The sequence below is a fragment of the Miniopterus natalensis genome, chromosome 13 (assembly GCF_054644295.1).
Source record: "Miniopterus natalensis isolate mMinNat1 chromosome 13, mMinNat1.hap1, whole genome shotgun sequence".
NCBI classification, from domain to species: domain Eukaryota; kingdom Metazoa; phylum Chordata; class Mammalia; order Chiroptera; family Miniopteridae; genus Miniopterus; species Miniopterus natalensis.
The window spans coordinates 49,079,527-49,100,697 of NC_142093.1; the positions used below are offsets into that span (position 1 = coordinate 49,079,527).

The 21,171-nt window shown below is 43.0% G+C and overlaps 1 protein-coding gene and 1 pseudogene across 2 annotated transcripts in view; one reads left to right on the plus strand and one right to left on the minus strand.

Annotated features, from left to right (window-relative positions):
• ST3GAL5 (ST3 beta-galactoside alpha-2,3-sialyltransferase 5) overlaps positions 1 to 21,171 on the minus strand; it is a 47,335-nt gene that overhangs the window by 4,260 nt on the left and 21,904 nt on the right. Inside the window, exons 3-6 of one of the 2 annotated variants that reach the window (XM_087823672.1) lie at positions 20,239 to 20,350; positions 8,442 to 8,785; positions 4,251 to 4,437; positions 2,860 to 3,018 (exon numbers count right to left, since the gene is read on the minus strand). In XM_087823672.1, coding sequence (XP_087679798.1) covers positions 2,860 to 3,018; positions 4,251 to 4,437; positions 8,442 to 8,785; positions 20,239 to 20,350 — 802 coding nt within the window. Of the gene's footprint in view, positions 1 to 2,859; positions 3,019 to 4,250; positions 4,438 to 8,441; positions 8,786 to 20,238; positions 20,351 to 21,171 lie in introns of those variants that run through there. The other variant, XM_087823673.1, reaches the window with a different exon arrangement.
• On the plus strand, positions 16,976 to 17,501 carry LOC148091677 (large ribosomal subunit protein uL13 pseudogene; annotated as a pseudogene).

Sequence of the window (21,171 nt, forward strand, 5' to 3'; positions counted from 1 at the left end):
AACTGTCAAAAACTACGACAACCATGTTATCTCCAGAACATATCCCCTAAGATCACTCCTCAACAGACCTCTCTCTGAGGAGGGCCACATGCATGAGGCAAGTTTCTGACAGTGCAGTTTTCCAGATCAGAAGTCATCTTTTAAGTTACCGTTTTCATCCAAAAGAAAAATACCATCTTGTCAACTATAAAAATAAACAACTATTCAATTCAAATAATAAATGGATTATAATGTAAAACGTAAATGTCTTCGATAGACTCGCCCTCCAGAGAAGGGCCTTCTTCAGAGTTTGATGTTTATTTCCAAGCTTTTTCCTGGGCATCTCTCTACACAACTTTTTATTTTTAAACAAAAATGGGATTGTTCTGTAACTCAATTTCCTTGCTTAATATATTATGGAGGTGTTTTCATGTCCATTAGCTTTTCTTCATCCTTAACAGTCACACAATATCGCACTGACTACACCATAATATGATTATACAATCCTCTAATGATGAATGTTTAGGTTGTTTTTAGTCCTGTGCTATAAATGCTATGGTGAATATCTTAGAATATCCATCTTTTCATATTTCTCAAATTTCCTTATACTAAAAATTTTACAGTAAAATTACTGGGTCAAAAATTCTTCATATTTAAAATTGATATATACTGCTAGACTATGACCCAGAAAAAGTGCCAACATATAATTCTACCTAAAAGCTAAGAACTAAATTCTACCCAAAATCTAAGAATTAAATTGAACGCCTTTATCTGCTTTCCTTCCAAAAAGCCCATTTTGTTAAGTACTCAGACTTCTCAGCTCTGCCTCATTTATACTTTTTGCTTTCCTACTGCCTACCCACCCAATACTGTTAATAATAATAACAACAATAAAAAACAACAACAAAAAACCACCAAGGACACTGCCAAGCTTTTAAATCTTTGCTAAGGAAACAACAGGTGAAAAATGTCACTTGGCTCTAATTTGCTTTTATTTGCTTATTGGTGAAGTTGAACATTTTATCACATATTCCCTGGCTGTATTAATTTCTTCTTTTGTGAAATATCTGTTCATAGCCTTGCCCTATTTTTTTGTTTGGTCACCTTTTCCTTTTTGATTTAATAAGATCTCTTTGTACTTTGAGAGCATTTACTGTCATATAGATGCTACATTTCCCCCCCTTGTTCTAACTTTTGTCTCTGATACCTTTTGCCATTCAGCGATTTCATATTTTATGCAGTCAAATCTGTCCATTCTTAAAAGGTTACCTTTTAAATAAAATCTATCTATAAACAAACAAATGAGCATTTGCCTGTTTAAAAAAATACTATGGAATTTAATAAAGGAACAGGGCAGTTTTAAAAGATACAGAAACCTAAAACTACTGAAAGATACCCAAGCATATTTACAGTAAAGCCTCTTTATAACTTAGTTTAAGAATCTCGTAAAAGTCTGTTTCTTTTTAAAAAACTTTTGTTAAAAGTGATGTTAACAGATTGACATGTTCTGGGGGCCCCTATGTGCTTCTGTGTGGGAGACAGCAGCTAACGCGGCCTATTAAATGATTCCAACCATAGACCCCGAGAGTCACTGAGGACAGGCAGAGCCTCTCTCCTCTGAGAGGGACAAAGCGCCACCTCCTGACTGGGAAACTGGTCCTGGACAAGCTCCTGCAACGGCAGGAACTCCATGGCCTTCGTGGCCTTGCCATGGAGAGGCAGGGAAGCACCAAAGAGGGCAGAGCACCTGCGGAAAACGGCAGCCTGCTAGGGGAAGAGCTTCAGCACTATGAACCGTCCAGGTGAGCCGGGTAGTTATGCCTGAGGCTGGAGCCAGAGTTGAATTTAGTCACTGATCACAGTAAAGAACTAGGTTTTGTTTTCAAGGAGCCCGTGTAGGTGTTTATTTTCCTTAATAACCACAGACTTATTCCTTTACAATTTATACAATTCATGTTTTCAAGAATCTTTATAATTAGAATTTTATTTATATGGCAAACAGAAGAACCTGCTGATCTGCCCATCGGTCGACCACACTTAAGAGTATAGCTCAGTGTTTGCAAATTGTGACCCTGACCAGCTCTGCTTCCTAGGAAATCTCTCAGGCCCTCAATGTGAGAAGTGGCCCCCACGTTTCAAAATTCCTTGCTTTCCTTTACATATAACGGTTTTGCTCCAAATGTTGTTTAAGAATGACTTCCACTGCTTTAATAACAAGTCTTAAAGACACAGGTCTAACTATTCAGATCGTAAAGAAATAGGTAATAGGTAATTAGCCTGTTGGCAGCACAGGCTAATTGCAGGTAAAGAACGGACTGCGGTGAACAGCCCATAGCGCAAAGATTCTCAAATTAGGCTGCAAAATAAAATCGCCCAGGGAACTCTGAAAATCCCAATGTATCGACCACAGCACAGACCAACTAAATAAAAATGTCTGGGGTAAGACCCAGGCATCAACTGAAAAGTACTGCTCCAGGGGCTGACTTTATTTACTATCACCTATAAAGTCACGAGAAATGTCAATTCTCACCTGAGTGGCCCGCAGAGTTAAAAATGTAAAGAACTTTGCAGACGATCACTTTCAGTGTCCTGCAGTTAGCTATATGGAGTCTCAGAGTAAGAATATCTTAAATACCATCTCAGTGGCCTCAGTGTTAACGTGCTGACTATACTAACAAGACGAGTCACCGGGGGGAGACCAATTAAACAACGAGGAGCCGGGAAGTCAGGGTGCAGAGTGGTGGATACAGATGCAGCATCTAATCTGGACTAGGTTTCTCCACTGGAACATGCCTCTGTGTATAGAACTGAGCCTAAGTGAAATTTAGGCCCCACAAACGCAGAGAACAATAATTAACTTTAGAAGTAACAAAAAAATACCTTATCTCGGCCCCAGAACCTTGACTGAGGCTCTGAATATTGAAGGATGTCAAAGGCAGTCTCTTTGATAATAACTGGATTCAAAATCCTGAAATGTTTTGGCTGTAATGGAATTTTTTCTGCCACCTGCTTCCAAAAGAAGAGTCGTACCCAAAACGGCTAAAGAAAGAAAACAAGCAATCGTTAGGGGTATTCAGTAGTCATGGATCATTGGAGGGTGAGAATGCAATCCCTGAAAATCAGGCCAAGCTGTGGTCATGACCCCTGGTGAGCATGTGTTCTTTGGCAAAGTCACAGATCTGACTTTATTAACTATCTACAAAGTCAGTATCTCAACGCAAAGAAGTAACTCCAAAGGACCTGATTTATGAAGGTGGCATTGGACAAGGAGAGAAACTGCAGAAACAGCTCGTGTTTGGGGAAGAAATTGACCTGAGGTGGTAGGTAGCCTTTTTAGAACTGAAAGTTACCATCCTGCCCAGAGAAGACTACGTAAAAAGAGCCAATTCAAGGGTATTAAGTGCTGTGAGTACCCGGCTCTAATCAGGCCCTCACCCGTGTCCTCTCTCTCCACTGACTCTGTTTCCCAATCCTGTGAAGTCTCTTGGTAACTGACTGTAAGTCATTTTGTATGTGCTTCATCTTTCAACTAGAAAAAGTTCTACTCAATAGAAAGTCCAGAAGACCATGACAGCCTGCACAGAATCAAACTCCAGAGGTACAGTCTCCATCACATGAAGCTTATGTGAAAAGTCTAATATATCCTATTAATTCTGTGGACAGCCAGTGTATATAAACGCACACACACTCCATGACAGTTGGCCTCTGAAATTAATTTCAACATAATGGGTTGAGACTATAAAGTAATGTGATTGATCACTATAAAGACACAGAGGAATATGATCAATGAGGGACATCTCCTCCACACCCACCCCTCTGGAATGCTGGGAATTTACACCACCAATCAGAGCAGTTTGTAAGAAGCTCTTTGAGAATATTCCTCAGAGGTTTTATGTATATTCTTTTGAATATCCTCAATAATGGTTACATTAATCCATGTAAACCTAATTTCTAGGAAAAGCCGAAAGTCATATAAGTGCAAGTCTGGTGAATAAATCGGGTGATCAACCTTAGTAATGACAATTTTGGTCCAAAACTTGATATTCCCATTAAGTAATGATCATGATTTCCAGCTGTAACTCAATCAAGTTGTGAAAGCAATTTCCAGCACGGAATTCTGAGGAGTTTCCACAAAGGGAGTGGTTAATTTAAAACACAACACAAAAGTATGCATTCCACTGTGTTTGCTTAAAAGTGAAAGTCTGTAATCACAATCAGAGACCCCTTCACTTTTCACAAAGACATGTGGTGGCCGAATTTCTAGTGCTTACCAGGGTTTCGTTTTTTACCATTGCTTGAAGCCAGTTGAAGTCAACACTCTTAAATAAAACAGCAACAAACAAGTCATTGGAATAATATTCGAAGTCAGACAGTGGAGCACCCTCTGGATAAGTCATCCTTATAGTAGTTTTATTTCCAACATGCTCTGAATATCCCTCAACTGGTGCATTGTTTAACCTATTTAAATAAAAACAGCAAGATAAATTGACAAAGCAAGCCATTAATTATCACACCACAAAATAACCTCCTCCTCAAGCTCTCCACACTTTCTTTAGGACTGGGAATGACTAGTGGTTAGGGGTAAGGTGTCCCTCCCAGCCCCCAGTTCCACCCTTTCCAGGTGCCTGATGAATGCAGCTTCAGTCCCCTGTGAGGGACGCCCTCATCTCATCTCTGAATGTCCAGCAATTCTCTCTAATCCTGGCCCTTTTGGGCCAATCCAAATATATTATATTTGGGCTTTCTCTGGGCACTAGTAATGTTTCCCTGAAAGCCTCCCACTGTGCTCAGATATTAGTGGCTCTCACCAGAATTTCAAAAAAGTAATCAGAGGGGAAAACGTAGAAACCAGGGCAAGGCAGACCCGAGCGGCAGTTATATATGGACAGGGTGGAACCAAGGCGGGCAACCGGACCAGGTGCAGCCTGGTCTTAAAGCAAGGATTTGGGACACTTATAACTGTTAGATCAGTGAAGGCTTTACCAGGGTGGTTGTGTTGGGGACAAAGATGTTTATCATGCTCTGCTGACCGTGACTGTTAGCTACAGTTATAAGAAACATTAATCATGTTTTATTAACTGTTACGGTTCTATTCTATTTAGAAAAAGCACTTTCTAACCTGGCTGGGAGTTAACCTTGGAATTCGGTCCATTCTCCTTTTATCATGGAAAGATAACAACCTTGTTCCTGAAACAAAGGGGTCCGGGAGGCACCCCACCATTTTGCAAACCAAATGCAAAAAGTCTGCATTTCTTGTAACCTGTAAACCATTATATCCATTCTCATTTCTTTTGCCCACTTCCCCATATAACCATTGTTCTCCTACCCAGTATAAGGAACTGGCTTATGGGGGGCGGGTAGAACAGATTTTATGTGGGCAAATCCTGCTGCTCTCCCTGTTGCCAGCATTATTGGAATAAAAGCTCATATATGATTCAACCTTGTCTCTGCTTAATTGGCTGAAGTAGTGACAGGCAGCCCAGGCCCACTGTGTCCGGTTTCAGTTGTTTAGGGGAAAATTCTAAGAATTCTTCCCAAAGCAATACTACTCACCCTGTTATACAGTTTTGTAGTCTGTCTGGTTCTTCACCTGTATTATGTCACCTATATCTAACCTTTCTATTCCACCGTCACTTCCTCTTCTAGACACCTAACCCTGCGATTAAAAGATTTTATTAGACATGACAATAAAATGCAAGACATGTCTTTTTCCTGGACCAATTATTTTTTTTCTTTTTCTTTCTGGTTTTCCCCTGCTTTCTTTTTTTAAATAAAGGACATTAGGAACACTGGTGAAATCTGAATCAAGACTGCAGATAAGGTCTGTTGTGTCAGTGTTAACTTCCTAATTCTGAATATTGTTCTGTGCTTCTATAACAGAATGTCCTTGTGTTCTTAGGAAACACACACTAAAGTGCTTAGGGGTAAGGGAGTTAGATATTTGCGATCAACTCGGAAAGGGTTCAGAAAATAATAATAGCATATGCAGAGAGAAAATTATAAAGCCAATGTGAAAAGGGTTAACAATTGGGGAATCTGGAAGAAAGGTGAATGGGAGTTCTTTGTACTATTTTTGCAACTTTTCTGTTAAGTCTGGAATCACTTTAAGTCTAAAAGTTACCCCTCAAAAGCTTCTTAACTGATCTTCTCCTCCATAATTACACTGTCACCCTTTCTCTGTACCCAGTGCTCAGTGCCTCCTAGTGCCTATGCATAAAGTCCACGCTCCCCAGTCTGGGGCCCGCCATCACCGGGCACCTTCCCAGCCCCCTTTTCCACCCTCCCAGGGCCCCCCCTTCCTCCTGCCAGGTGAGGCTCCTCACACAGATCTTGCTGCCTGCCTTCCTCCTCCCTGAAAAGCCAAATCCTGCTGTTCTTCTGCTCAAAGCCTCCCATCTCTTCCACATCTCTCCTCTGGCCCAGAGTGTGCATATTGGCGCCCCTGGCTTCTCACCTCCTCTCCTCCCACATCCCAGTCATGCACCATTAGATGAGCACGGGGTCCCGTCTGCCTCCCCCAGGGCTGTCTGTGCCCAGAAGGCCAGGGTGGAGGTTCTGGAAGCCTCAAAACCCTGCATCTGGAATGCTGGGGTCTGGCTTGGACTCTGGGCCCTATGGTGTCCTCATCTATGACACTGGCCAACAGTGATGGCTTCGCTGAGGAATGAGGAAGCACATGACACACACTGTCACATAGACATGAGCCAGTGAAAGACAGCGGATGTATCTGCCTTCACCCCAACCTTTACACTCCCACTTCACACCGTTCCTGCTTTCTGGTCATTGGGGCCTATGGGACCCCTTCTGCATTAAAACTTGGTTCTTACCTGTTTCTTCTATCTCTTGGAACTTACAAAACTCTGGTTCTTGCCTACAAACACCTTATACCCCTTGCCCTCTCCTCCTTAACCCCCACATTCCTACACATTCCCCCCAAACAGATGCTAACATTTACTGAGCATCTACTATAGGCCTGCTGCTATTCTAAGTGCTTTGAATCTGTTAGCTCATTTTATCTTCACAGCAACCCTACTAGGTATGTGCTATTACCGCCTCCACTTACAGATGAGGAAATGAAGGCACAGGACAGTTAGGAGACCTGCCCAAGATCTCAGCTGCTGGGGACAAAGGCATCATGTATACATATCATTGCTTTTAGTTTAAAATATCTGAAATGGATCTTGTCATCCTCCCTCACTAACCAGAGGTTTTCCTCAACTCCTCCACTTCTGAAAGCAGTTCTGTTACTGTCTCAGACCCCCAAACCAGAAATCCTGGTGTTCTCTGACATCAATTACCAAACTGCCAGAAAGTCCTGTAATCCACTTTTCCAATATGCCTCTTATGTGTGATCTTTAGCCTCTATTTCTTCTTTCTCAGTCTCACATCAGGCCCCCACGCTGTATGCCCTGATTGCAACCTCCAAGCCCAGGCTCCCATCCCTATTTTCTCCTGCCTTCAATCAAATCCACATCCTGCTCTCAACAAATTTAATTAAGACTCAACTTTCATCATGTTCCTGGTACTGCATATCATTAAGATAGGGAAAATTTACTAAAACATATCAAGAGCCTTAAAAAAAATTCAAATATCTTTAAGCCAACAATTCTAGGAATTCTTGGAATTATTTCCAAGGAAATAATCAGAGATGTACATAAGGACACATGTATGGGAACGTGCAAAGCATTTTCATAATAACAAAGAAAATGGAAACATTCTAAACGCCCAGCAACAGGAGAGTGGCTAAGTAACTTATGATATGCTCATGTAAAGGAACATAACACTTAGTAGACTTAGTTTCCCAAAAAAATGACCTGAGAAGCTATCCATAATATTAAGATAAAATAGCAAAATACTTCATAAGAATATAAATGCACTCATTAATTAGTATGTGTATAGAACAAAAGTGAAAAAAATACAGCAAATTAATAGTGGTTGGTTATCTGTGCTATGAGTGGTATTTTCTTCCTGTATTTTTTAATCTTCAAGAATAAACATATTTTGCTTTTATAACCAGAGAAATTTTTAGCCAGCTAAACCAAGGATAATCTAGGCTGGCTACCTCATGGCCTGTTGTGTATGCTTCCCACAGCCCAGCCAGGCCTGCCAGGGCTCGCCCAGCCAAGCCCTGCTCCCAGAAGCCAGGCATCCCACTGACTCAGTCTCCCCCGTTCTCCTCTTGGCCCCGCCTGGCACAGCTTTCCTCCTTTGCTGGCTTATCTGAACCTACCCCCCCCTTCTAAACCTCACCTCTTCTGAGAGTGCTTTGCCCGACTGGGGTCAGCACAGCACAGTATTTGGAGCATCTAATCAGTTCATGGTTTTGGTTTGGTTTCTTAAACAGTTAACTCCCCGGATGGCGGCGGGGGGGGCTGCTTGTGTCCCTCACTGTCCCTGGTGCGCACTGGCCAACAGCCGGGAACGGGCTCTAGAGGAGGAAGGATGGTTTGAAGCCAACGTACCTTATCACCACATCGAACTGGTTGAGGACGGGGCCCAGCGCTAGCCCATGGAGTATCCCGCCGCTTCCGATGACCACGCACCGCCTGCAGCTCTTGGCCTTCAGGTGCGCAGGCAGGTCGTGCTCAGGCAGCAGCTCCAGGAGGCTCTGGACTTCACCGGGGAACTTGCGGAAGCCGAAAGGGGGGTCGTACTGGTACTCGGCCTCGTTCACCCTGGGGGTCTTCTTCAGGAAGGGCAGCAAGTCCGAGCTGTACCTGTGCCCGAACAGCTGCGCCATGGCCTTCTTGGCAAACCGGGGTCGGCACTCCTTTTGCAAGACTTGCTGCGCGTACCTCTGAGCTCTCTGCAATGGAATCGCACCGAGCTGCGCTGACCACACTGGCAGGCGCTAGAAATAGGCTCTTAGAGGCGGCACTCTGCCTGTGTCATCTGTAAGGCGTCTGATGTACCTCCCCTTTTGATTACTGTCTTTTAACACAGAACATCCGCTTTTAAGAGTTAACTTAAAACTAGAAACTTGAAGAAAAAATTGGGGGGAATCACATGACAAGGAGACAGACTCGACAAGAATATTTATTTCATCACAGAAGTCAAGCAGGAAGGCCCTCCACCTCCTACTGCCTCCCAGCCTAACCTTGTTCAAATAAATTTGGGGGGAAAAGATACGTTTTGAGGTGTTTAAGATTTCATGTTTCATAAAATACTGTCACTTCCTACCACGTGGATGAACCTTGAGGACATTACACCCAGTGAAATACACCAGACCCCAAAATACAAAGACTGTGTGATTCCATTATCTAAGGTATCTAAAGTGGTCAAATTTATAGAAACAGAAAATAGAATGGTGGTTACCAGGGACTAGGGGGGAGAACATGGGAAGTTGTTTTTGTTGTTTTTTTGTTAATTCTCATGTGAGGATACTTTTTTCCGTTGCTTTTCAGAGACAATGGGAGGGAGAGAGGAGGGGAGAGAGAGAGAGAAACATCTATGTGAGAGACACACACACACACGGACTGGCGGCCTCCTACATGTGCTCCAACGGGGAGCGTGTGAACCGGAAACCAAGGTATGTGCCCTGATAGGGAATTGAACCCGAAACCCTTCAGTGCACAGGCCAATGCTCTAACCACTGAGCAACACCGGCCAGGGCGAAAGTTGTTGTTTAATGGGTAGAATTTCAGTGTTGTAAGATAAATCTGTTTCACAACGTGACTTTCAATTTTGTAAGATGAAAAAGTTGTAGAAATCCGTTTCACTATAGTGCTTGAGAAATGGTTAAGATGGTAAATATTATGTTATGTGTTTCTTACCACAATTAAATTTTTTTTCATATTTCAGGTTCCAATCTAACAAGATGAGAAACAGGCTTATTTATCAGTTGGGGTCATGAGCTTCATACAGTCTGGAATGCAAATTAAACGTAGTCAGGGAACGATGTCATGTCAACACAGAAGTTGCCTTGGTTTCATACACAAATTTCCCTGTAGGTTAACATTTCAATAGGAACAACTATCTAACGCCAAGTACACCAGTCCACCCAAACACAGCAAGTCGTGGAGGAACATGGTACCGATGCCCATTTTGCCCCACAGTCTTCCTCTTGGCCTAGTCTGGCCAAACGCTGCCTCAGAACCAACCGCTTGGCAGAAAATTCTCCCTCATTGCCGGGCTTTTTGTCTGCTCCACCCTCAGCAGCCTTGGCCCTGCCTTAGACCTCTTGCCACCAAACTACCTTCGTGTGTGTGTGTGTGTGTGTGTGTGTGTGTGTGTGTGTAGTCCTATGTTAACTGGAATACTTTTAGGACTGAACATGTCCTTTGAACTATGTCAGTACTATTATGAGTAGAATTATTGTTGTATATAGTCTTACATGTTTTCCCCAACTATGTTTTTTCTCAAAGCCTTGTTAATTTTATTGCCAGGTTTTTGTATAACACATTTTTTTCTATTTTCAATTATTAGCATACAATATTATACTAGTTTCAGCTATACAACAGAGTGATTAGACATTTATGTAACTTACGGAGTGATCACCCCAAGAAGTCTAGTACTCACTGGACACCAGTTATTACATTACTGATTATATGCCCAATGCTGTATTTTACATCCCCGTGACTATTTTTATAATTGCTAACTTGTACTTCTTAATCCTTTCACTTTTTCACCAGCCCCCCAACCCTCCTCCCATCTGACAACTGTCCATTTGTTCTCTGTGTCCATGAGTCTGTTTCTGTTTTGTTTGTTCACTTATTTTTTTTTGATTCCACATATAAATGAAATCATATGGTATTTGTTTTTCTGTTTGACTTATTTCACTTAGCATAATACCCTTTAGGTTCATTCATGCTGTCACAGATGGCAAGATTTCATTCTTTTTTTATGGCCAAGTAATATTCCATTGTATATATATATATATATGACATCTTTACCCAGTGATCTACTGATGGGCACTTAGGTTGCTTCCGTATCTTGGTTATTATAAATAATGCTGCAATGAACAGGGGTACATATATCTTTCTGAATTAGTGTTTTGAATTTCTCTAGATAAGCACCCAGAAATGAGATTGCTGGGTCATAAGGAAGTTCTGTTTTTAATTTTTTGAGAAACTGCCATACTGTTTTCCATAGTGGCTGCACCAATTTACAATCTCACCAAAGGTCCATCAAAGGTGCACGTGGGCTCCCTTTTCTCCACATCATCACAGCACTTGTTTGTTGATTTACTGACGAGTCATTCTGACAGGTATGAGGTGATATTTCATCGTGGTATTAATTTGTATTTCCCTGGTGGTTAGTGATGTTGAGCATCATCTGTATGTCCTCTTTGGAGAAATGTCTATTCAGGTCCTCTGCCCATTTTTTAATCGGGTTGTCTTTTTGGTGTTAGGCTGTATGAGTTCCTTATATCTTTTGGATATTAACCCTTTATTGGATATATCATTGATAAATACCATCTCCCATTTGATAGGTTATCTTTTGGTTTTGTTGATGGTTTCCTTTGCTGTGTTTATTTCTTCTTTTGTTCCCCTTGCCCAAGGAGACATATCCAAAAAAAAATATTACTAAGAGCAACGTCAGAGTGTTTACTGCCTCTGTATGTTTTCTTCTAGGATTTTTATGGTCTCTGGTCTAACATTTAAGTCTTTAATGCAAAATGTGCTTAACTTTAACAAATTATTTTTAAAAATCCTTCTCCCTGCCGGGCTGGGCGTGGCTCAGCAGTTGAGTGTTGACCTGGGATCCAGGAGATCGAGGTTTGATTCCCAGTCAGGGCACATGCCCGGGTTTTGGGCTCGATCCCCAGCAGGGGGCATGCAGGAGGCAGCCCATCAATGACTCTCATCATCGATGTTTCTATCTCTCTCCCTCTCCCTTCCTCTCTCTGAAATCAATAAAGATCTATTAAAAAAAAAAAATCCTCCTCCCTGACTTTATTTTAATAATTCAAAAGTAACTGCAGTTTAGAGATGTGAGATTAAAAAACATCAGAGGCAAATGGTTAGAGTGTCAAATAGTAAGATTCTACTACACTGTCTAAGATTTTACTTGATTTGCTGGTAAACAAAACAAGCCAATGTACTATTAAAAAATATTTTTTAACCAAGATTAAATAATATTGTAGTGAAGATATTTTCCATCTAATACCTGTACATCTTTTTAAAAAATATATGTTTCTATTGATTTCAGAGAGAGAGAGAGAGAGAGAGAACCATTAATGATGAGAGAATCACTGATTGATTGCCACCTGCACGCCCCCTACTGGGGACTGAGCCTGAAATCCAGGTATGTGCCCCAACAGGGGATCAAAACGTGACCTCTTGGTTCATGGGTCAACACTCAACCACTGAGCAACACCAGCCAGGCTAATACCTGTACATCTTGACTTTATAAGCATCATCTGTTTCTTGGCAAACTTGGTAAGATCTTCCTTGGACAATGTTTCCAGCCTTCCACTCTTCAGGGAGCCTGCTAGTCAAGTGTTCTCGCCACCTTAGATTTCCCTGTTCCAGAGGTGGCTGCTAAAGCCCCCCGATCTTGAACAGATCCTCCATGGCCACCTTCTCACTGTGACCCCGTGGCTACCAGCCCCACAGCCTGGCCACCACTGCTTCTGTACATCTTTCAGCAGCCGCTATAATAATTTTTTATAGAAACATATCTTATACCAGAACCACCCCCCCTTTTTAAAAAATTATAGCTTCAAAAAGTTATTACCTATCCTGGCCAGTGTGCTCAGTGGTTAGAGCGTTGACCTGCACACCAAAGGGTCTCAGGTTTGATTCCTGATCCAAGGGCACGTACCTGGGTTACAGGTTCAATTTCTGGCCCTGGCTGGGGCATGTGTGGGAGGCAACCAATTGATGTGTATCTCTCACATCAATGTTTCTCTCTCTTCCCTTCCCTCCCTTATACTCTCTCTAAAAATCAATGGAAAAAATATCCTTGGGTGAGAGTTAACAAAAATAAATAAATAAATAAATAATAAATAAATAAATTTTAAAAAGTTATTAGTACCTGGAAAGATCACGCTATCTACATCTTAAGGCTCTGGCCCTGGTTCTGACAGGGGAAACTGATACTCTTTGAGCCTCAGATGACACTGCAGACACTATGCATAGCCACTGTCTCAGGTCACATCATGATGCCTATGACCCCTTGCAAGACTATCGCTAGTATCGTCCCTTTGTGGGCTCAGGGTAGGATAACCAGTAAGGGCAGAGCTGGCAAGCTAACCTGGGCCAATGATTACCTCCCAAACTCCAGAAACCACAGCCTTTGTAGACAGAGAGCAGCACACAAACACTGGGGAACAGGAGTCTGAACGGGAACTGGCACCTTCATGAAGAATCAGTGGGAAAGCACAGAGAAGAACTGGTCCTGGTCCGGGGCAGCCCCAGAACTGAGGGCCAGGCCCTCCCACCTGCTACCTGGGGGCTCTTGTGTAATGCCTGGCTGGTGGGGGCAGAGCAGAGGGGCTGCGCATACTTAACACTCTTATCTCTAGACTCTGGGTCTGAAGTTTAGAAACAGCAATTGTTAAGGGGACAAAGGTCTAAGTCTTCGCTACAGAGTGATATCCCAAGCATCTGGTTTTACAAATCTCCCAGGACAGAAGTGCAGCGAGAGACCTGGAGAGGCTGGGTGACTGACTCCTGGCTGGAAGGAGAGGCAGGTGATCAGGCCAGAAACCTGTGCGCAATTTGCTGGGCTGCCAATTTCTCTCTTCAGAAGTTTCATTTGGAAAGAGTGAAATTTCATTCCATTTCCATTTCGGCAGACTTCCATTTCAGGCTTCAAACTTCATTTTCTAGACTGTGAGCAGAGCCCAGGGCTTAGCATCGTCTTCGGACTGTGACCCCTCCTGGACCTCATTCACAGCGGGTGCAATAAATCAACCCCTGGCAAATAAATGCTTCAAATGCCACTAGAAATGCCTAAAGCCACAGCAATTCCTTTTCTTCTTTTGTTTTAACCCCTTCAAAGATGTGAAACAAGCTCTGAGAAAGTCCCCAGGGACAATTTCTTCTAACCAGAAACTCCTAGCCTTTCTCCTCCCTCTTCTTCGCTTTAAAGCTCAGAAGAAAAACCCCACGGGAGGAGAATCTCACCTTGGGAGGAGAATCTCACCTCGAGGGGCTGTGATAAAGAGAGGAAGGCATGCCTCTCCTCTGCTGCAGACAGCTCCAAAGCTGGAAGCCAAAGCAGGCAGGCGAGGAAAGATGTGGGAGGGTCTGGATGGCATTCACCCAGGGTAAGGCCCACCAAGAAGCAAAGACACAAGAACTCCCACATCTCTCAAATCAAGGCATGGGAATGTGGGCTTCAGTTTTTAAGGGTCTTCCAGGGCCCTGGCCTGGTAGCTCAGTTGGTTAGAGCATCGTCCTGATACACGAAGGTTGTAGGTTTGACCCCCAGTCTGGGCACATACAAGAATCAACCAATGAATGCATAAATAAGTGGAACAACAAATCAGTGTTTTTTTCTCTCTCCTTTCCCTTCCCTCCCACTCTAAAATCAATAAATTAAAATTTAAAAGAAGAGTCTTCCAAGCGGAGCTTGCTGGCTGCCCACAATTAAGAATAAACAGACATCTGGTAGTTGCAAATGTCAATGGTGATTTGCCATGGAAAGCCAGTGTGAAATTTCACGGGAGGGTATTTAAAAAAAAATCCAAGTATGCTGCTTTTTGTTTTCTATCCCACATATACATGAGATCACACAGTGTTTGTCTGTCTCTGTTTGACTTATTTCACTTAGCATAACGCTCTCCAAGTTCATCCATGTTGTTGCAAATGGCAGGATTTCCTTCTTTGATATGGCTGAGTAGCATTCCCTCATATGTATAAATAGCACATCTTTATCCAATCAGACAATCATCTGATGGCTCCCAGAGGGAAGGGGTAGGCGATGTGGAAGAGGGTAGGTGCAACTTCACAGTGTCCGAGCTTCCTGCAGAGGCCACTGCTCATCTTTTTTTTTTTAAATACGTGATACATTAAGGGACATCTTTAAATAGAAAATACAAAACCCACAACCAGCATGGCCACACATCTCTGTATTACTGCAGGCCAGGCCCAGTGTAACCAGAACACACTCAAGAGGCCAACAGGGTCAGCAGGGTCCCACTAACACTGCAAGTTGCTGAATGTCATCAACAAAGCTAACAGTGCCCCCCTCACGGCTTTGAGAAAATCTTCTGCTAATATACACCCACAATAACTCAGATTTGTACAAAAGCTTTGCACCAACTCCACCAATGGCCTGGAGGCAGGGTTTTCTTTGTGGAGAGCTCTTACTGAACACCATCTCCCAGCCAGTCAGAATAACATGACCACCCTTGGCCAGCTTCCATGACCATTTCCCTCTATTCTGGGGACTTGAGATAGGGTTTCTGTTCTTAGTAGTTCTGCACAACTACATATCAAATTTAGGAGCTGCTTAGTGTGGCATTCGAGGCCTTGTACTCTCTGGACCTATCTCATTTTCAATCTCATATTCTGCTATTCCCACCCCAAATCCTCAGCAATATCCAACTCTTGCTTCCCTCTAATTTGCAAGGCCCTCTAAGGCACCTGCTTTTTGCACACACTGCTCCCTCTGCCTGGAATGAAACAGGACAACCTGTGAGGACCACTGTGAAAAGTGTGGCATTTCAACAGGGTCAACATGTTAAAAAGCTATGTTAAAAAAAAGTCTCAAGTAATAGAATAAAAAATACCCATAATTCCACCATGGTTATAGGATAGTTTTACTTTCTATTTTCTTAACTTCTGAACTGAGACTTTCACAAATGTGTGTCTTCTACAACTGCCCCTATTCCTCCCTCTCCCCACAAATTACAGGGGACTTTCCACTTTATTAATTTCTGTATTATCTGAACTTTTGGTGTTAATTTTATAATGGTAAAATAATTTTTAGAACTGAGTTGATGTGGTGGTCACCATGGGCTGCCTATTGGCTCTACATTTCCCACACCTTCTTTGTAAGGAACCACAGTTTTTTTAGGTTTTTTCTTTTAGAGTGGGAGGGGGGAGGGGGAACATTGATGTGAGAGAGACACATCAATTGGCTGCATCCCACTCGTGCCCCGACAGGGACCAGGGGTCGAACCTGCAAACCTGGTATGTGCCCTTGACTGGAAATCAAACCTAAGACCCTTCGGTCTGAGGGCCAGTGCTCTAACTACTAAGCAGAACTGGCCAGGACAGTCACCACAGTTTTGCTCACGCCTTCTCCATGCAGGCAATGGGCTTGTGAGGCTGACCCTGCCCATGGGTACTTCTCTCCCCCTTGTTGGTGGTTGGTCAGGAATCCTCACTGGAGCCAAGGCAGGGCAATGACAGCCATCAGAGTCTGTTACTGGTCCAGCAGTAAACTTAGGTTTTAAAACTGGCCCCACAGCCTAAATGGAGAACTCATATTCCATGTTTCAGGGGGAAGGTGATAGAGGAGCTTTTTCCTGTCTACTTACTGTCTACTGGTGGTATCTGACCTACTCCTCAAAGGAATTTAAAACTTAATGTGCATTACTGAAAGTACTCAAAGAATTTCCTGTTATTTAACTGTGCATTTTCTGTATAATTTAGAGATCAAAGACGAGACAACAAACTGTGGTTCAAGTAATATCTTCCACTCCCTGTGGAGTTTAATATAGATTAGTACATATTCATTAATGTAAAATGTTAGCACACATTCCCTGTCTCCCAAGGGCTTGCTTGTTGGATAGTGAGGAAAACAAACAGTCGAAACACCACAGTGGTGCCCTGGCCAGGATGATCGGAGCACTGTCTCATACACCAAGAGGCTGAGGGTTCAACCCTGGTTGGGGTGCATATAGGAGGCAACCGATGGATGTTTCTCTCTCACATCAATGTTTCTCTCATTCTCTCTCTCTCGCTCCACCCTTCCTCTCTTTCTAAAATCAATTTTAAAAAAGTGTAAGTCCACACGTTAGATTCAATTAGATTCAATTAGTGGGGCATGCCTGGATGCAGAAAGGCAGGTAAGGAGCTTTCCCAAGTGGCTGCAGAAGATGGCGGAGGGACAGATCCCAGTGCTAGATGGCTGAGGCCATCTCCTGGGCACCTGGCAGCCACCGTGGTCAAGCAGGTACTGCTGGGCCAGAGGTGGTGGTTGTGCACTGTGAGGGCATCAACATTTCTGGCAATTTCTACAGAAACCAGTTGAAGTACCTGGCCCTACCACTTACAAGCCCTGGGCGCATTTTCTGGCGGACAGGGCAAGGCATGCTGCCCCTCAAGACCAAAGTGTCTGATGGGATCCGGCCACCCTATGACAAGTAAAAGCAAGTGGTGGTTCCTGCTGTCCTCAAGGTTGTGCATTCTAAGCCTACAAAGAAGTCTGCCTACCCAGGAAGCCTGGCTCATGAGACTGGCAGTCACAGCCACGCTGGAGTGGAAGAGAAAGGAGAAGGCGAAGACCCATTACCAGGAGGAAAAGCAGCTCCTGAGGCTACAGAAACAGGCCAAAAAGAACGCGGAGAAGAAAGCTGACAGATACACACAGAGGTCCTCGAGTCCCATGGACTCCTGGTCTGAGCCAGTAATTGGCTGGTAATTACTAAAAAAAAAAAAAAAAAAGCTGGGCCTGGCTGGTTGAGTGTTGACCCATGAACCAAGAGGTGACCAGCTCAGTTCCCGGTCAGGGCACATGCCTGGGTTGCTGGCTTGATCCCCAGTAGGGAGCGTGCAGGAGGCAGCTGATCAATGTTTCTCATCATCGATGTTTCTCTCTCTCTCCCTCTCCCTCCCCCTCTCTAAAATAAATAAAAACATTAAAAAACAAACACAGTTGGGCAAGGAGACACGAATCTGGGGCAATGGGTGAGTGCACAGAATTCCAAAGGGCAACCTTAGATCATTATTCCTTTTCCTAAAATCCCAGATACTATATTTTTATAAACATCGTTTCTGTTCTCAAAAACATGTACTTTAGATGGGACAATGAAATGCTTCCATAAATCATTATACTACCAGATGGAGTCAGGTGAGCCACCCGCTGTCTGATGCCTGAATTCTACCTATAGGACTTCCAAATTAGTTACCCTGGCTTTGCTTAAAGACCTCCAGAGATCTGCCACAAAGGTGGACCACTTATTCCATCTTTGGATGCCTTGGACCATCAAACCCTTCTTTCAGCTTGGCCGCCATAGCCTAGTCCGCATCTCTGACACTGAGGCCACTTAGGCAGGGTGACCCTTCCATGGGCCAGGTCCCCAGCTTGCTGACAGCAGCTGCTATGTGCCCTATACCAGGTCTTGCTCTCCTTCAGGCTACACAAATGTCCCCATTCCTTCCAAGGTTCTTCAGGGACAAGATCTTGAGTCTCTTTTCTGGTCATTCTCAGCAGTCACTATGATTTCTTGGGGAACCTAAGAGAGTGATGGCCATAATGTTCAGAGCACTTATCTGCACACCACAGGGACACGCACACCATCCCGGTCTATTAATGTAGCTTACGGAAAATGGCCGTAGCAGCCACGGCACATGTCGATGCAGAGGGCACTGGCCAGGCACTAAAATCACTAAGTTGATTTTCATCCAGGGTGTCACTAAACCGCATCTTCCCAACTTGTACTTATGTAATGGTGTGCTCGACCCTTGCACAAGAGACCTCACATTTCCCAGTTAATCCCTACTCAAGAGGAATTATCTTTGCAGCTGGTCAGGTGGTCAACAGTGTGCAAAAGGATGCACAGAGAATGTGGAGAGTGGGGCAAAGAAATGAAGGGAAGAGTTCACAGCTATCAGTAAGTCATATCAAGTCTCACCCATCTGGGCCTTTCCGAGGAGACAAAAAAGAGATAGGATGTCTAAAAAGTTTATCCAAGAGAGCTGTGAAGGGTCTTGGAATTGACAGAGACTTGGGGATGTCTGCAAGGCCAGCCAGATGGGGAGGAGAGGGAAGGCCTGAGCAGAGGCTACGTGTGCTAATGCTGATGAAGTGAACCGAGTCAGCGAACATCTGAGGGCAGGTGCAGCGAGGACAGGAAGGCTCGTGATGAGCAAGACCCGAGACACAAGTGTCTACACAGCCAAGCTGTGCATTTATTATCTACACTCTTTCCATTTACTTGTTTAGACCTGTCTATAATCAGAGCCACGTGAATAAAAAGCAGGATTAGAAAAGGAGCTTTCTGGATATTATGCAACTTAACTTGGATGACTACCTACTGCATAGATGCTGTTATCTCTATTTCACAGCTAAGAACACTGGGTCTCAAAACAATTAAGTAATTTGCCCAAGGTCTCGTTGTTTCTAGGTGAAATTTACATTTGATTGTAGTTCAGAAACTTCAGCTCTCTCCTCTTTGCATCACACTGCTTACATCTCCTGGCTTCCTCTCTGTGGACACTCCCTACCCAGGCACAGAACAAGGTCATCAGGAGCTCAGACCCCCAAACGACACTGCTGGGTCCAAGCCCTGACTCCACCGCTTACTAGCTATGGTAACCTTGGATAAGTGACGATCTCCTGCCCCTCTACTCCCTGCACTGTGAGCTGGGTTAGTAACAGTACCTACAGCCCCAAGACTGTTCAGAGGGTTAAATGAGTTTACATTACTAAAGCACTTTTAGAACAGTTACACAATACACAACAAACTGGATTACTTAACTAAACCAGATGTGAACTTGGGCAACCAGCTTAACCCCCAGGCTGTCATCTGTAAAATGGAAAGAATACGGGAAAATCTCCCAGTCATGACAATAACTATACATGTTTGGTTATCACTATTACCATGCTACCTTGCTTTAAATCATCTCTTCTTTCATCTAAGGCTGAACGTTACTGGATAATTTAACCACTCAAATGATCAGTGAAATGAGCACTGAAGAGGTCGAATGACTTAGGAAAAGAAATATAAATTTAGGGGGAAATCTTGAAATACAATGTGAAATCCTTAAAAAGAGAAATGAAATGCAGGAATGACAGGTGATACTAAAACAAATTCTTCCCATTCTGCTTTGAGAACAGGCACACGGACAGCATTGAGGCATATTAACCACATGACAAGTGTCCTAGTGTGGTAAATGGATCTCTCCCCCACCCCATGACCTCAGTAAAGCGGAAGAATGCTGGGGGCTATACAGATGAGTTGGTTGTTTTTTCAGGGTGGTTGTCTCTGATTTTGGTTTTAGAGTGCTAAGACTAAGTGTTTTACCCTCTGTTTTAATTTTCATGAACATTTACTTACAATACTTCAGAGATGATATTTCTGTTTAAATGTATGCTTGGAAATGTTTTAATTTAAACCACAGCAATGAGAAATCTAACCTTTATGCGGTCGGGGTCCACATAATGCATTTTTTTCATATCACATTCTTCAGTAGTATAATTTAACTTGAGGATATAAAGGATCCACACTCCAAACACAAGCAATATACACCTAGAAAAAAAAATCAATTAGGTATAATGATGCAGTCATGTGACAACCAAGAGCGAGCGTGTGAAATAAGTGAAAACCTAACCCAAACCGAGGGATCAATTTAAGGCACTACTTCATATTTCCTGAGAAGATAAATTAATCATTTATGATTGTCTTTGTTACAAGCAAATATAGAAAAAAAACCCTTTTTCCATAAAAGCACCATAATAAAATCTGAATCAAAATGCAGGTGACTAGAATTCAAAAAACCAAGTAATAGATTTTCAACTACAGAATCTCAGCTTCAATTTTTGCCACTTTAAAATACTGTCAATCCTTCAAATACTGTATAATTCCACTTCTATGAAGTACTTAAGAGTAGTCAAAACCATAGAGACAGAAGCAGACTGGTGGTTGCAGGGGCCAGGGGGAGGGGAATGGCGAGTCAGTGTTTAATGGGTACAGATTTTCAGTTTTACAAAATAAAGGGTTCTGGAGATGGATGGTGTCATGGTTGCACAGCAATGTGAATGTGCGTAACATCACTAAACTGTCCACCTAGAAATATTAAGATGGTAAATTGTATATTATATGTATTTTACCACAGTAAAAAAATTGGGGGAAAAAGATTGAGTCCTTTAAAAAAACACCAAAAGACAATCTACTAATTATTCCTCTAAAGAATTCTACCCAGAAATGAGGCTCACTGAGGTGAGGCAGTGCCACCCGCCACTTAAGACCATCTACAAAACTGCTTTTAAAAATCTGATACATTCCCACTATTTTATAGTTTCAAACACACATTTGGGGTACACACACACACACACACACACACAGGATTA